Below are 15075 nucleotides of genomic sequence, written 5' to 3' on the forward strand. Positions count from 1 at the left end.
CGATCCCTCCGATGTCAACAACTACAGACCAGTATCCCTTCTTTCTTTTCTCTCCAAAACTCTTGAACGTGCCGTCCTTGGCCAGCTCTCCCGCTATCTCTCTCAGAATGACCTTCTTGATCCAAATCAGTCAGGTTTCAAGACTAGTCATTCAACTGAGACTGCTCTTCTCTGTATCACGGAGGCGCTCCGCACTGCTAAAGCTAACTCTCTCTCCTCTGCTCTCATCCTTCTAGACCTATCGGCTGCCTTCGATACTGTGAACCATCAGATCCTCCTCTCCACCCTCTCCGAGTTGGGCATCTCCGGCGCGGCCCACGCTTGGATTGCGTCCTACCTGAAAGGTCGCTCCTACCAGGTGGTGTGGCGAGAATCTGTTTCCTCACCACGTGCTCTCACCACTGGTGTCCCCCAGGGCTCTGTTCTAGGCCCTCTCCTATTCTCGCTATACACCAAGTCACTTGGCTCTGTCATAACCTCACATGGTCTCTCCTATCATTGCTATGCAGACGACACACAATTAATCTTCTCCTTTCCCCCTTCTGACGACCAGGTGGCGAATCGCATCTCTGCATGTCTGGCAGACATATCAGTGTGGATGACGGATCATCACCTCAAGCTGAACCTCGGCAAGATGGAGCTGCTCTTCCTCCCGGGGAAGGACTGCCCGTTCCATGATCTCGCCATCACGGTTGACAACTCCATTGTGTCCTCCTCCCAGAGCGCTAAGAACCTTGGCGTGATCCTGGACAACACCCTGTCGTTCTCAAATAACATCAAGGCGGTGGCCCGTTCCTGTAGGTTCATGCTCTACAACATCCGCAGAGTACAACCCTGCCTCACACAGGAAGCGGCGCAGGTCCTAATCCAGGCACTTGTCATCTCCCGTCTGGATTACTGCAACTCGCTGTTGGCTGGGCTCCCTGCCTGTGCCATTAAACCTCTACAGCTCATCCAGAACGCCGCAGCCCGTCTGGTGTTCAACCTTCCCAAGTTCTCTCACGTCACCCCGCTCCTCCGCTCTCTCCACTGGCTTCCAGTTGAAGCTCGCATCCGCTACAAGACCATGGTGCTTGCCTACGGAGCTGTGAGGGGAACGGCACCTCAGTACCTCCAGGCTCTGATCAGGCCCTACACCCAAACAAGGGCACTGCGTTCATCCACCTCTGGCCTGCTCGCCTCCCTACCACTGAGGAAGTACAGTTCCCGCTCAGCCCAGTCAAAACTGTTCGCTGCTCTGGTCCCCCAATGGTGGAACAAACTCCCTCACGACGCCAGGACAGCGGAGTCAATCACCACCTTCCGGAGACACCTGAAACCCCACCTCTTTAAGGAATACCTAGGATAGGATAAAGTAATCCTTCCCACCCCCCTTAAAAGATTTAGATGCACTATTGTAAAGTGGCAGTTCCACTGGATGTCATAAGGTGAACGCACCAATTTGTAAGTCGCTCTGGATAAGAGCGTCTGCTAAATGACTTAAATGTAATGTAATGTAAAATTTGACCTGTCAGACTAAAATCAGGTATTATTCAATAATTTGACTAAACAGGCAGACAGACAGAGAGAAAGAGAGAGACTTACCTGCCTGGATGTTATCTCTGATAATACTGACATGCTCATCGCGGTCGGGCCGTGTATGCTCGTGCCAGAAGCCGATCACGTGGCCCAGTTCATGCACAACGATCCCAAACTTGTCACAGTTCTTTCCTATGGAGATGGCCTGGGGACCTCCGCCCCTCCTGCCCACGTAGGAGCAACACCTGCAGAGGGAGACAGTCTTTCAGGGGGATATGCGCTTGGGAGACAGTGGTCCTTTTCCCACAGATTGTGCTTGATTAACATTTACTTCAGTCAATTCAGCACATATAATACCTTATTACATGTATTGACTTGAAAAACTACCCATTGATTTGTACTCATTGATTTTCTTTCAGTTCATTATTTGACTCTAATTTGACCCCTGAATGAAAATGGATTTGACCGTTTACCCCGCACACTTCAATAACCCAGTATGTTCAAACTCTGCAACTGGAGAAATACAATACAACTCTAGCTCTATGGTCAGTCACACATGAAAACCAAGCCCAGATTTAGAAACTGACCAAAGACTTTGCTCTGAGGCAATGTTCCAGGTTTTCTTTTTTTGTCACATGCAATTTGTGACGATCTCAGCTAGTTTTGGAGCAAGGGGGGAAACGTGGCTATAGGAGGCGCAAAAACACTCAAAAACACACATACAGTAACAGGTTGAAAATAATTGCACAGCACATGCAGGCAACACACACATTGTTTAAAAAAAATGTTATCCTTTATTTAACGAGCGGGCCCATTGAGATTTACAACTCTTTTACAAGTCAGCCCTGGCCAAAAAAACTGTGTACTTACACATGGTCTAGAATCAAATCCCCTGTGTAGAACAACTATCTTACAGCCTTGCTCCCAGTCTTTTCTTTCTTTTTCAAAGGAGAACAGAATTTCTAACTCCTTACATATTTGTATTTATTTGTGAAATGACAGGAGCAGAGAAGCAGGGAGAAAGCGCAGCGGAATGAGAAATTCATAGGGCTGATGAAGGGTTTGAACCGGCATCTGTATGTTGTTCCGAGGATGAGAGTGTTACTGCTAGACTATGCATTTGTAGCCAGTCCTAATCTGTCTTAAGCTAAAAAATATGAGAGAAGAGCAATTAGTCCTGCAGTGTGAAGTATGAACCTTGTCTGAATGGCAGACATTGTGAAAAGGTTCAAGGTCAATGTGGAGGCATGTAGTTGCTGCTCATGGAGATAATCACCAGGTTTGAAACCACAGGAGCTGAAGATATAGGCTAAAATGACAGTGAAGCATTCCTGCCTGAAGTGCATTCTTTTGCATAGGAAAACATATATTTTGTGTCAAGGACAGCTTAGAAGGCCACAACCCAGAAGCATCTGGCAATGTTCTGTGGGATGGAACTGTACTGATGAAAATCAGGAGAGAGCTGTAATTTACCAGCAGGTGGGCATAAAGGACTTCTAAGTAGTAGGTGTGTTCATTGAGCTTTCCTGGAGAGACAAGAGACGATTTGGTATCCTAATAGACGGGTTGGTTGTTTAGCAACAAAACCGACGTGGGCGCAACTATGAGACAAAACAGACAGAGTTGGCATAGGTTGTTGACAACATGTACACTATATTTGGATGCAGTCTATCACAGTGCCATCAGTTTTGTCACCAAAGCCCCATATACTACCCACCACTGTGACCTGTACACTCTCGTTGGCTGGCCCTCGCTTCATACTCATTGCCAAACCCACTGGCTACAGGTCATCTACAAGTCTTTGCTAGGTAAAGCCCCGCCTTATCTCAGCTCACTGGTCACCATAGCAGCACCCACCACACGCTCCAGAAGTTATATCTCACTGGTCACCCCCAAAGCCTATTCCTCCTTCGGCCGCCTTTCCTTCCAGTTCTCTGCTGCCAATGACTGGAATGAACTGCAAAAATCACTGAAGCTGGAGACATATATCTCCCTCACTAGCTTTAATAAGCACCAGCTGTCAGAGCAGCTCACAGATCACTGCACTCGTACATAGCTCATCTGTAAATAGCCCATCCAACTACCTCATCCCCATACTGTATTTATTCATTTCTCTTGCTCCTTTGCACCCCAGTATATCTACCATTCCAGTGTGTAATTGCTATATTGTAATTACTTCGCCACCATGGCCTATTTCTTGCCTTAACTCCCTTATCTTACCTCATTTGCACACAATGTATATATACTTTTTTTCTAACGTATTATTGACTGTATGTTTGTTTATTCCATGTGTAACTCAGTGTTGTTGTATGTGTCAAACTGCTTTGCTTTATCTTGGCCAGGTCGCAGTTGTAAATGAGAACTGGTTCTCAATCCATTGTTACAGTTGTTGGTTAGCTAGCTAGCGAATTTAGGCCATATTAGCATCGATGTTAGATCAGTGAAAATAACAAGATAAAACTAGCTGAAACTAGTCACTTAAAATTCCCCACATCGCAGTTTCTTGTCATTGTTGCTATCTATCTGGCCATCTAGAATCACAACCTTCTGCCGCATTGAAGAATGAGCTTCATATTGGTGACTTTCTCAGCTAACCCGGCTATAGCCTATTGCAACAATGGCCTGTCACTCACCCGCACGGCCGGTAGGTGAAGACTATGTAGCTCTCCTCCGTTGTCCTCTCAATGAAGGTCACACACGTGTGCTTCTCCCAATGACGCATGGCCTGACGGAATATCGCTCGCTGGCTGCCTAAAAGGGAGGGTGGTCCTTCAAGTGCCCTAATCAAGGACTGCACTGAGAGTCTCAGTGGATTGAATTACTGATGTCGTACATTAGTAGACAATTTATATGATTGAACATCAAAAGCAAACAAATAATGATTTATTCTCTATAATGCTACAAAGTTATGGCATGTAAGCTATACTGTAGATATGTACAGACAGATGGAGAGACGTTAACAATCAATGAAGCATCTGAAAATCAAGTCAATTTAAGGTCTCTCTCTATCTCCTAGTCAGAACTCACCACTGAAATTCCCACTGATTACATATGGAATGACCCCATCTGGCCACACCCGCTCTGGTCTGGAGGTGGCAGCCCTCCTCCTGCGACGAAAGCCCTGCCCATGGCTGTCTGGAGACATGTCATTCCTACTGCTCTCACTGGACAACGAACCATTCACTGGAACAAACACATACAAACAGATATGTAACCCATGCAGGGTTGAGGTCATTCAGTCAATTTGAACTCAGTACCTTCGGAAAACAAATGTAACCCCTCGTTTAAAATTCATACATGGTTTAGCAACTCAGATGGCAGTCATATGTGAACACACCCTAAATTGACCCCAATTGTGAACCCTCCATGTCCAGCATGGCTCCTGTACTGTACCTGCATCTGTGTCGTTGAAGGTCTGGATGGACCTCTGAATAACATCCAGAATGCGGTCCACCTTAAACATACGCAGGTCTTCCTCATCCAAAGCAATGTCTCCCAGGAAGGCAGCTAGAGCAGACACACAGACACAACCAAGAATTCATCCTGCAGCTGAAACATTGTTTTAATGCGATTCACAGTAGACAAAAAAAAGTTTGCAAAACTAGAGAGATACTTATTTAGACAGGCAAGAAGACAGAGATGGAAAAAGTGAAAGGGAGACAACTACTGTTTTTGGTAAACCTTTATTTGTACCCGAATATATAGCTACACAGTAGTTGGAAGAAACTGGAAGTAAAGGTGGGAATCTGGTATATTTAAAACATAAATGTATCTACAGCCACTCGGCATGGTACGCATTTGAGTTCAGCTGACAGTATATCACCTACAGCATGTAAAGCAGTGCTTTGGGGTATGTTATGCTTAGGGGCCTCATTTTTGACATGTGTGAAGCTATGCAGTAAGGCCCACACCCTGCCTGCTGGCTATGGTGTGTGAGCTGATGTGTGATTGGTGCTTCCCTCTCCCCCAATGGGAGGCCCTCAGGGCTCTGTTAGACTACTGTTTGACAAGCGCACACAGCTCCTGCATACAGTATGCACTGCAAAATAACCCTCACATACCCACTAACTGTCACGTGTATGAGCACATACAGTGCATTCATACTTAAACAGAGATGCCCAATAGAACACAATTATACTGAACAAAAATATAAACGCAACATGCAACAATTTCAACAATTTTATTAAGTTACCCTAATCACATGACTGGGCAGCGGTAAAGCCAGCGGTACAGCCTGCGGTGCAGCGGTGCGGCCTTGGAGGGCATAGGCCCACCCACTTGGCAGCGAGGCCCACCCACTGGGGAGAATGAGACAATCAGAAGTTTGAGTTTTTTTTTTGAGTTTTCCCCCAAAAATCGCTTTATTACAGACAGAAATACTGCTCAGCAGCGATCCCGCAGGTGAAGAAGCCAAATGTGGAGGTCCTTGCGTGGTTACACGTGGCCTGCGAATATGAGGCAGATTGGACGTACTGCCAAATTCTCTGAAATGGCATTGGTAGAGAAATACAATTTTAATTATCTGGCAACAGCTCTGGTTGACATTCCTGCAGTCAGAATGTCAATTGCACTCCCTCAAAACTTGAGACATCTGTGGCATTGTGTTGTGTGACCAAACTGCAAATTTTAAAGCGGCCTTTTATTGTCCCCAGCACAAGGTGCACCTGTAATCATGCTGTTCAATCAGTTTCTTGATATGCCACACCTGTCAGGTGGATGGGTTATCTTGGCAAAGGAGAAATGCTCACTAACGGGGATGTGAACAAATTTGTGTACAAAACCTGAGAGAAATAAGCTGTTTGTGTGTATGGAACATTTCTGGGATTTTTCATTTCAGCTCATGAAACACTTTACATATATTTTTGTTCAGTGTACAGAAAGGGGTTGAAATAGACGTGCTTTCTGAATCTGGACCCTTTTTCTCCATTACATACAGTAATCTAATCAACCCCACACAAACCTTATGGTCATGTTCCAATACCTATACTACCACATAGATCGGCATGATGGTGTGACGCAGTGTGCAGATGTAGAGCTGAGAGGCCATACTCTTTGAATACCCAGACAGGCTGCTACTTGTCAGTTAGAGTAACCTGTCAAAGCATAACAATCGGAAGGCTTAATTAGCACAGTGAGTTGAGAGAAATTGATCAGAAAACAGGTTCAATTCAACCTGCCATGACAAATCGAACCTTTAGAGCCACAAAGTGTGAGATGCATGACATATAGATTGGCAAATTTCAGATATGATACTCAGAATGTATAATTAAGTAGTCAAAGCAATATGTTAAAGTAGATGCCTCTTGGGAATTTGCTGACTTCTGTCCAGAGGGAATGAGTCTACTAGTGGGATTGATCTACACTCTGCCTTTTTTTCCCCTTTTCCCTTGTGGCTACCCTCACACTGTGACATGTTCAAATAAGGTCCATGGAAAATTAGCACTCCACAATACTAACCTAAATGACAGAGTGAAAAGAAGGAGGCCTGTACAGAATCAAAATATTCTAAAACATGCAACAAGGCACTTAAATTATACTGCCAAAAATGTGATAAAAAATAAACTTTTGTCCTGAATACAAAGCATTATGTTTGGCGGAAAAAAAGATCACTGAGTACCACTCTTCATATTTTCAAGCATGGTGGTGGCTGCATCATGTTATGGGTATGCTTATCATGGGCAAGGACTAGAGAGATGTTTTATTAATAAAAAGAAACAAAATACAGCTATAAGTACAGGCAAAATCCTAGAGTAAGACCTGGTTTAGTCTGCTTTCCAACAAAACTGGGAGGGAAAATGCACCTTTCAGCAGGACAATAACCCAAAATACAAGGCCAAATCTACACGGGAGTTGCTGGAAATATAAAACGTGCAGTGTATTTGAGGTTTGAAAAGGTTTTTGAAGTTTGCGATTTCAATTTTTAAGGGTTTGTATAAGTGTATAAACCCCTACAAAAATGTCCATTAATTATAATCCACATAATAATTCACATTTCCTGTTGCTGCAGGATTATTTTCCTACTGTAACAATCTGGCTCAAATTAAGACCCTACATCTGTACATGGGTGATGATGCACCACTTCATGGGGCAAGGGAAAGTAAATTATGGAGAAGGGAACCACCAAATCCTGGGTCTAAGTAACCCTAACTAAGTACTTTGGCAATAAGCCCTGGTTGTCCCTGCCTTTGAAGCAAAGTCATTCATGCAAAGAGTGACTGTAAATGACTGCAGACCTAGGCCTACAGTGCTCAGCACATGCCTTGCAGCCAGTGGGATTTCACCGGCTTCCAACCGAGGACTACTCTGTCATGGCCTCAATGACCTCGGGTCTCCAGGCAACGGAGAGACGGATAGAAGGAAGAGGACAGAGATGATATTAGGGGGGAGAGGGAAGAAGGGAACAGGACAAAGGAGGAAATAAAGAATGGAGAGGGGAAAGTAAATATGGGGAAGGTTGGGAGGGTGGAGAGAAGATGAGAGTAACGTGATATAAAAGAGGTAGAGGAAAGGGAAGAAAAGAGGGGAGTTTAGATGTGGGGAACCAGATAGTTGAACACAATTGTAAACTGGGTCTCCAAGAAGAGGGAGCCTATTCAGTGCACCGTCAATGTATTATTAAATACAAATAAAAAGCATTGGAGTGGATCACAATGGTGCTGTGACCCGAGTTTGATCTATTGATGTCTAGTCTGTTAGCTAATGGGTTCATTGTGAAGAGGAGGAAGAGGCCAAATGGCATTGAAGTATGATGGAGGGGGTTCAGTGAACCACGCTCACGTGATGAGTAACCTTGTCTGAGTGTACATTTTCTGAGGAAGCTCCGTGGATTAATACAACCTCAGATGATCTGAGTTCAAACTAGGTTAGTGGTTACTGAGATTTACCTAAATGTACCACCTAAAACCACTCCCTTTTCCCAGGATAAATAACTGTGAGAAACCGATAAATTGTAATAAAATTTATAAATGATTTATATGAACATGACGTGAAATGGAACTTTTAAATTATATGCAATGTCTAAATCTGGATTCTCTACGGCCTTCTCTCTAGTCATTGCATGTTCAATGCTCAGGGTGGGGACCGACAGCCAATCTCAGTATGTATCAGTATCATCTCATCATGGTAACTTTTTATTGTGACAGGTGGACCTACATTTGCTGCAGCATAGCCTATGCTACAGTAGTATAATGACTGAATGTGAGTCTAATTTACACATCTCTATCTGGCTTTCAGGGTCACCTAATTTTTAAAATGTTTATTGCAGCTGCAGAGAGTGCAAGAGCGAGCACACTCTTGCAGTCTCTCTCTCCCCATCAATTCCATTCAAATTGCTTCCAAAATAGATCATCCTGTTCAAGATGTATTTATAGCCCTATATATACAGTGGCAAGAAAAAGTATGTGACCCCTTTGGAAATACCTGTATTTCTGCATAAATTGGTCATAAAATTTGATCTGATCTTCATCTAAGTCGCAACAATAGACAAACACAGTCTGCTTAAACTAATAACACACAAACAATTATATGTTTTCATGTCTTTATTGAACACTGTGTAAACATTCACAGTGTAGGGTGAGAAAAGTATGTGAACTCTTGGATTTAATAACTGGTTGACCCTCCTTTGGCAGCAATAAACTCAACCAAACATTTTCTGTAGTTGCGGATCAGACCTGCACAATGGTCAGGAGGAATTTTGGACCATTCATTTTTACAAAACTGTTTCAGTTCAGCAATATTCTTAGGATGTCTGGAGTGAACCGCTCTCAAGGTCATGCTACTTCATTTTATATTGGGTTAAGGTCATAACTCTGATTGGGCCACTCCGGAATTCGTACTTTCTTCTATTCAAGCCATTCTGTTGTTGATTTGTGTTTTGGGTCGTTGCCCTGTTGCATCACACAACTTCTGTTAAGCTTCAATTGGCGGACAGATAGTCTTACATTATCCTGCAAAATGTCTTGATAAACTTGGGAATTCATTTTTCGTCGATGATAGCAGCAAAGCAGCCCCAAACCATGATGCTCTCTCCACCATACTTTACAGTTGGGATGAGATAGCCGGCTCATAGATTTTTCCTTGCCCCAGTTGGCTCGGCAGGCGCCCATCCCACGTCAGGCCTCAGCCGGATCGCCATGTTTTTATGCCTCAGTCGGCTCATCAGGCTCCCACGTCCCAGCGGGCTCATCCAGCTGTCTCACCCCGACTGGCTGTTTCAGTGCCCATGCCTCGGCCGGCCCGTCAGGCTCGTCCGGACGGGACACCGGGTGGCGGGGGGGGTACTGTACTGTCACGCCTGCTTCCGCTCTCCCTCCTTGGTGCTCGAGGGTGCCAGGCTGCCCTGCTTAACGCACTTCTGCCACCATCATTACGTACACCTGCTCCCCTCGTCACACGCATCAGCGATCCATTACACCTGTGTTTATTTCCTCCCCTATATCTGTCTGTTCCCGAGGTTGTCCCCCGCTTCAGCATTATTGTCGTCATGTTGTTTTGTTCCCCCTGTTCTGACGCTGTTCCTGTCCTGTTCCTTGTCTGTGCTTGTTTCACTCTCCGTTCCTGCTTCTCATCATCAGCATCGGTTCTTACAGAAAGAGCTAGGCAGGCTAATAGCATTAGGGGAAATATTCTTCAAAATGATAACCAAATTCACTATACTTTGTAGGACACATGGTGCTGCACCAGAATGTTCTCTCTGCTTTATCATGGTTTGAACGAGGTGCCTAATTCCAGCCCATATAATACAGTATAATACAATACAGTACAGTAGTACAGTTCACACTCAAAAAGATTATCCTACTGGAGCTTGTTTAATTTATTTACCCAAGAAAGCACATCATTGTATTTTATTTTCGTGCTTGAATTTTTGATTAAAACTCTATTCAAATCCAGACACAGGGTTATTTATATCCTTTAAATGCTTTTGAATGACACTTCCGGTTTTGGCGGGAAATACCGTGTTAGTGATTTATTTTCGGGATGGAACATTTGTAAAATACCAGGAAAATATTCAACCTTAGTTCAAACCCAGGTGCTCACAGATACATATAGGATTGTGGATAACAGTCTTCTGGCTGAGCAGACCCTTTTACAAAATGAAGTACCTTGTTATATACCCTAGAGTCCTGTGTGTTTAAATTGATGGATTCAATTAAATGGACATTTCACCTTAGCTCTATATTAAAAACATCAAGACTTTGTCATAAACATTTAAAAAAGTGCTCACCACAAGCTAGAACGAGCACATTTAAATTTCACCGGTAGGATCAGGAAGTTTCGACTTCCTATGAATTAGTCTGCTTATAGTGTACCACAAGTTCCTGCATTCATAGCAAATGCACGATGCATGACAGGGCCAGAGCAGGAAGCACCGGCCCACGCTGAGCTGTAGGCTTTCAGAGGCTGAAAGAAAATGTGGCACCTTGTACATCTAACAATAAATATGCCGATAGGAACATCGCTGGAAATGTCCAATGGCTCTATCGAACAAGGACAACCATATAAAGTATACACAAACACAAATGTATAGAACGATAATCATAACATAGAGGCTTTGTGAAATGCCACAAAGCGGGACTACGTTAATGTTCAGATCTCATCCACATAAGGTCATCGGGTGTATAATTCGGTGCGCGAAACACAGACATGACTTCTTGGTGGTCAATATGTGTGAAACAGATCTCACTGACCTAGAGGTGCCTTGGACACGATCAAAACGAACCCAGAGTCATAGGTGAACTATCCCTTTAAGGCTTTGTCCCTTGTTTTGACTCTATCATCTCTTGCACCCAGTTCTTTAAAACGGTTTTATAGCTATTCCAGCCTCGCTTAAGTACAATGTTATGTCTTATATATATATATATATATATATATATATATATATATACACACACAGGTTTTAGGACCACATTTTGTGCCCAATGTTATTTAGCACGCCTAGATTCATCAAAAGGCCATATCCTCTGTTTTGAATCTTTTTCATCATTGCCCCCACTTGACATGTTCCATGGCCATTCTATTCAAGTCTTCCATAGCTCTATTCCAGCCTCCTACATACACTACAGAAGGTGAAACAGGATAAATGATCTTCACATAACAGAGAACATTGAATTGTATTGAAGCAAGCTCAAAGTGATGCTTGATTGATTAATGGACAAAGGCTTTTCAGCCCAGTCTGGATTTGACAGCTGTCTGTGTGTTCCATACAATACCCCTAACACACCACTGTGGAACAATGCCCGGCGCACCATGCACGATATGATTGGCCTTGGCCTCGAGTTTATTATCATTTCTCCCATAATTGATTTCGGTAACTTTACACGCTGTTGCTATACTACGTAAGTGATGTGCTTCACCTTCGAGCGGCGCGCTTGTGAAAACAAGTTCAACTCATTGCCTGTCCCTTTAAATCAACCATCACTTCGGTCTTGCCCAATGTGCAGTCTTATCTATAAAGGGAATCCAGATAAAGCAAACTATAATTAAACATCCCATATAATATGAAACATAGTAACATTACCAGCTTTGCAGGGATCTTTGTAGTCGATTACTTCTGGGGCGCTTAGGTCAATGAAGTTACTTGTTTCCACATCCAAATTAACCGTAAGTAAAACGCGGAGACCTGATAGCAGTAACAAATAGCTCGGCATAAAAGTCATAGTTTGAAGTTAATAAAAGCAGAGTTTTGGAAAATTAAAAGGAAAGAAAAGAAAGGAAAAGCGGGTAGACAGAAAGGATTTGGGGAAACGCAATCTTTCTTTTTTTTTTGAGGGCGGGTTTATACACACGGTGCTGCCTCTCCACAATGTCTTTATTCTAGATCAGTGATTCGCTAACATACCCGGGCGCCAGGCCAACATCCCATAGAAAAGCTTACAAACTTAGCACACTGGAGGTCGTGACACAAAGCTGCACCCTGGTCACCAACACAGGCCAATTCAGTTTTTTTTTATCAACACAATTTTGTAGTGCAATCTTGTTGTAAACTAGACTTGTAAAATGCCTATTTTTTATGTATGAACCCATACAGGATGTTATTTTCGTCATAGGGGTGTATAGCCTAGGGGCCGGATGTATGGGGTTAGGATTTAGATGGGGTGTTAGGGGTAAATTGGAGTTTAGGGTTTAAAAACTATCCAATGCTCTGGGTGAACTGAATAAATAAACTGACCCATTTCACTAACTTTTCCAGCTGAATGGTTGGTTGGTTTATCCCAGTTAGCCTAGACCTGGGTGACAGCGGGCCCTATATTACTTTCATTAAATGTCTATAGCCTGAGCCCTTGTTGATTAAATGTGTGTTCGACATATTGGACATTGTGATCTCCTCAACCCCAGAGTTAATAGGACAACACCTAACAGCATCATATACAATACTGTTGAAAAGTTTGGGGACACCTAGAAATGTCCTTGTTTTCCATGAAAACATACATGAATTGAGTTGCGAAATGAATAGAAATATAGTCAAGACGTTGGCAAGGTTATATTTTTTATTTGAATAATCAGTTTGTCCTTCAAACTTTGCTTTCGTCAAATAATCTTCCATTTGCAGCAATTACAGCCTTGCAGACCTTTGGCATTCTAGTTGTCAATTTCTTGAGGTAATATGAAGAGATTTCTCCCCATGCTTCCTGAAGCACCTCACACAAATACGGTCAAGCTGCTCCCACAACAGCTCAATAGGGTTGAAATCTGGTGACTGTGCTGGCCACTCCGTTATAGACAGAATACCAGCTGACTGCTTCTTCCCTAAATAGTTATTGCATAGTTTGGAGCTGTGCTTTGGGTCACTGTCCTGTTGTAGGAGGAAATATGCTCCAATTAAGCACCGTCCACAGGGTATGGTATGGCATTGCAAAATGGAGTGATAGCCTTCATTCTTCGAGATCCTTTTTACCCTGTACTCCCACTTTTCCACCACCAAAGCACCCCATCACATTGCCTCCACCATGCTTGACAGATGGCGTCAAGCACTCCTCCAGCATCTTTTCATTTTTTCTGCGTCTCCCGAATGTTCTTCTTTGTGATCCGAACAACTGAAACTAAGATTTATCTGTCCATAACACTTTTTTCCAATCTTCCTCTGTCCAGTGTCAGTGTTCTTTTGCCCATCTTAATCATTTATTTTTATTGGCCAGTCTGAGATATGGCTTTTTTCCCAACTCTGCTTAGAAAGCCAGCATATCTTCAGTTTCTTGGCAATTTCTCACATGGAATAGCCTGAATTTCGCAGAACAAGAATAGACTGACGAGTTTCAGAAGAAAGTGCTTTGTTTCTGGTCATTTGGAGCCTGTAATCGAACCCACAAATGCTGACGCTCCAGATACTCAAATAGTCTAAAGAAGGACAGTTTTACTGCTTCTTTAATCAGCATGACAGTTTTCAGCTGTGCTAACATAATTGCAAAATGGTTTTCTAATGATCAAGTAGCCATTTTTAAATGGAGTAGTTAACAAAACGTGGAACACAAGAGTTATGGTTGCTGATAATGGGCCTCTGTATGCCTATGTAGATATTCCATAAAAATCAGCCGTTTCCAGCTACAATAGTCATTTACAACATTAACAATGTCTACACTGTATTTCTGATCAATTTGATGTTATTTTAATGGACAAAAAATTAGCTTTTCTTTCAAAAACAAGGACAATTCTAAGTGACCCCAAACTTTTGAACAGCAGTGTACCTATTTCCTTCCTCAATCCAAGAAAGATTTCATTCATGTTAATATTATACATCATTGTCACAGTCGTCATAAAGAGGAGACCAAGGCGCAGCGTGATGAGAAAACATAACTCTTTAATAAAGAGAGAACACTGAACAGAACTAAACAAAATGTGAAGCATTATGGCTAGTGCAGAACAGGCAACTAAACATATAATAACAACCCACAAAATAACCAAGGAATATGGCTGCCTAAATATGGTTCCCAATCAGAGACAACGAATAAACAGCTGCCTCTGATTGAGAACCAATCTAGGCAACCAAAGACATATAAACACCTAGACTAGCAAAACCCCTAGACATACAAAAACTAAACAAACCACCCGTGTCACACCCTGACCTAAACAAATAATAAAGAAAACAAAGATAACTAAGGTCAGGGCGTGACAGTCATTAAAAACCTTTGTCGACATTTAAACGATTCATGACGCTGACATGACATGTATTATATTAACAACATGGATGATCTCTTTATTGCAATGTCCAAATACTATTACAGCCACAGTAGAGGTGTGGGACCTTAATTTGACCAGTTTTGTTGCAGGAATCAAATAATCCTGCTGCAGGAGGATTTTATATTCTTCAAATAAGTGATAGTTTCTAACAGGAAATTAGTTTTGATAGCTTACAGGAGGCAATAATTTAGATGTTGCCTACAGCTGCATTTCGGGCGATAAGGCCTGGCTTGCAGTCGGCGTTCCAATTCGTTCCAAATGGGTTGAGGTGAGGGCTCTGTGCAGGCCAGTCAAGTTCTTCCACACCGATCTCGACAAACCATTTCTGTATGGACCTAGCTCTGTGCATGGGGGCATTGTCATGCTGAAACAGGAAAGGACGTT

At 43.0% G+C, this 15075-nt stretch overlaps 1 protein-coding gene across 2 annotated transcripts in view; it reads right to left on the minus strand.

Moving 5' to 3' along the window:
• Positions 1–12297, minus strand: part of LOC115105800 (bone morphogenetic protein 1-like) — a 50049-nt gene extending 37752 nt beyond the window's left edge. For both annotated transcript variants that reach the window (XM_029628195.2, XM_029628194.2), the window contains exons 1-5: positions 12035–12297; positions 4912–5025; positions 4546–4701; positions 4152–4269; positions 1585–1763 (exon numbers count right to left, since the gene is read on the minus strand). In XM_029628195.2, coding sequence (XP_029484055.1) covers positions 1585–1763; positions 4152–4269; positions 4546–4701; positions 4912–5025; positions 12035–12173 — 706 coding nt within the window. In that variant the 5' untranslated portion in view covers positions 12174–12297. The remainder of the gene's footprint in view (positions 1–1584; positions 1764–4151; positions 4270–4545; positions 4702–4911; positions 5026–12034) is intronic.
• Between the last annotated feature and the right edge of the window lie 2778 nt (positions 12298–15075).

This window comes from Oncorhynchus nerka, linkage group LG22 (genome assembly GCF_034236695.1).
Source record: "Oncorhynchus nerka isolate Pitt River linkage group LG22, Oner_Uvic_2.0, whole genome shotgun sequence".
Taxonomy (NCBI): Eukaryota; Metazoa; Chordata; class Actinopteri; order Salmoniformes; family Salmonidae; genus Oncorhynchus; species Oncorhynchus nerka.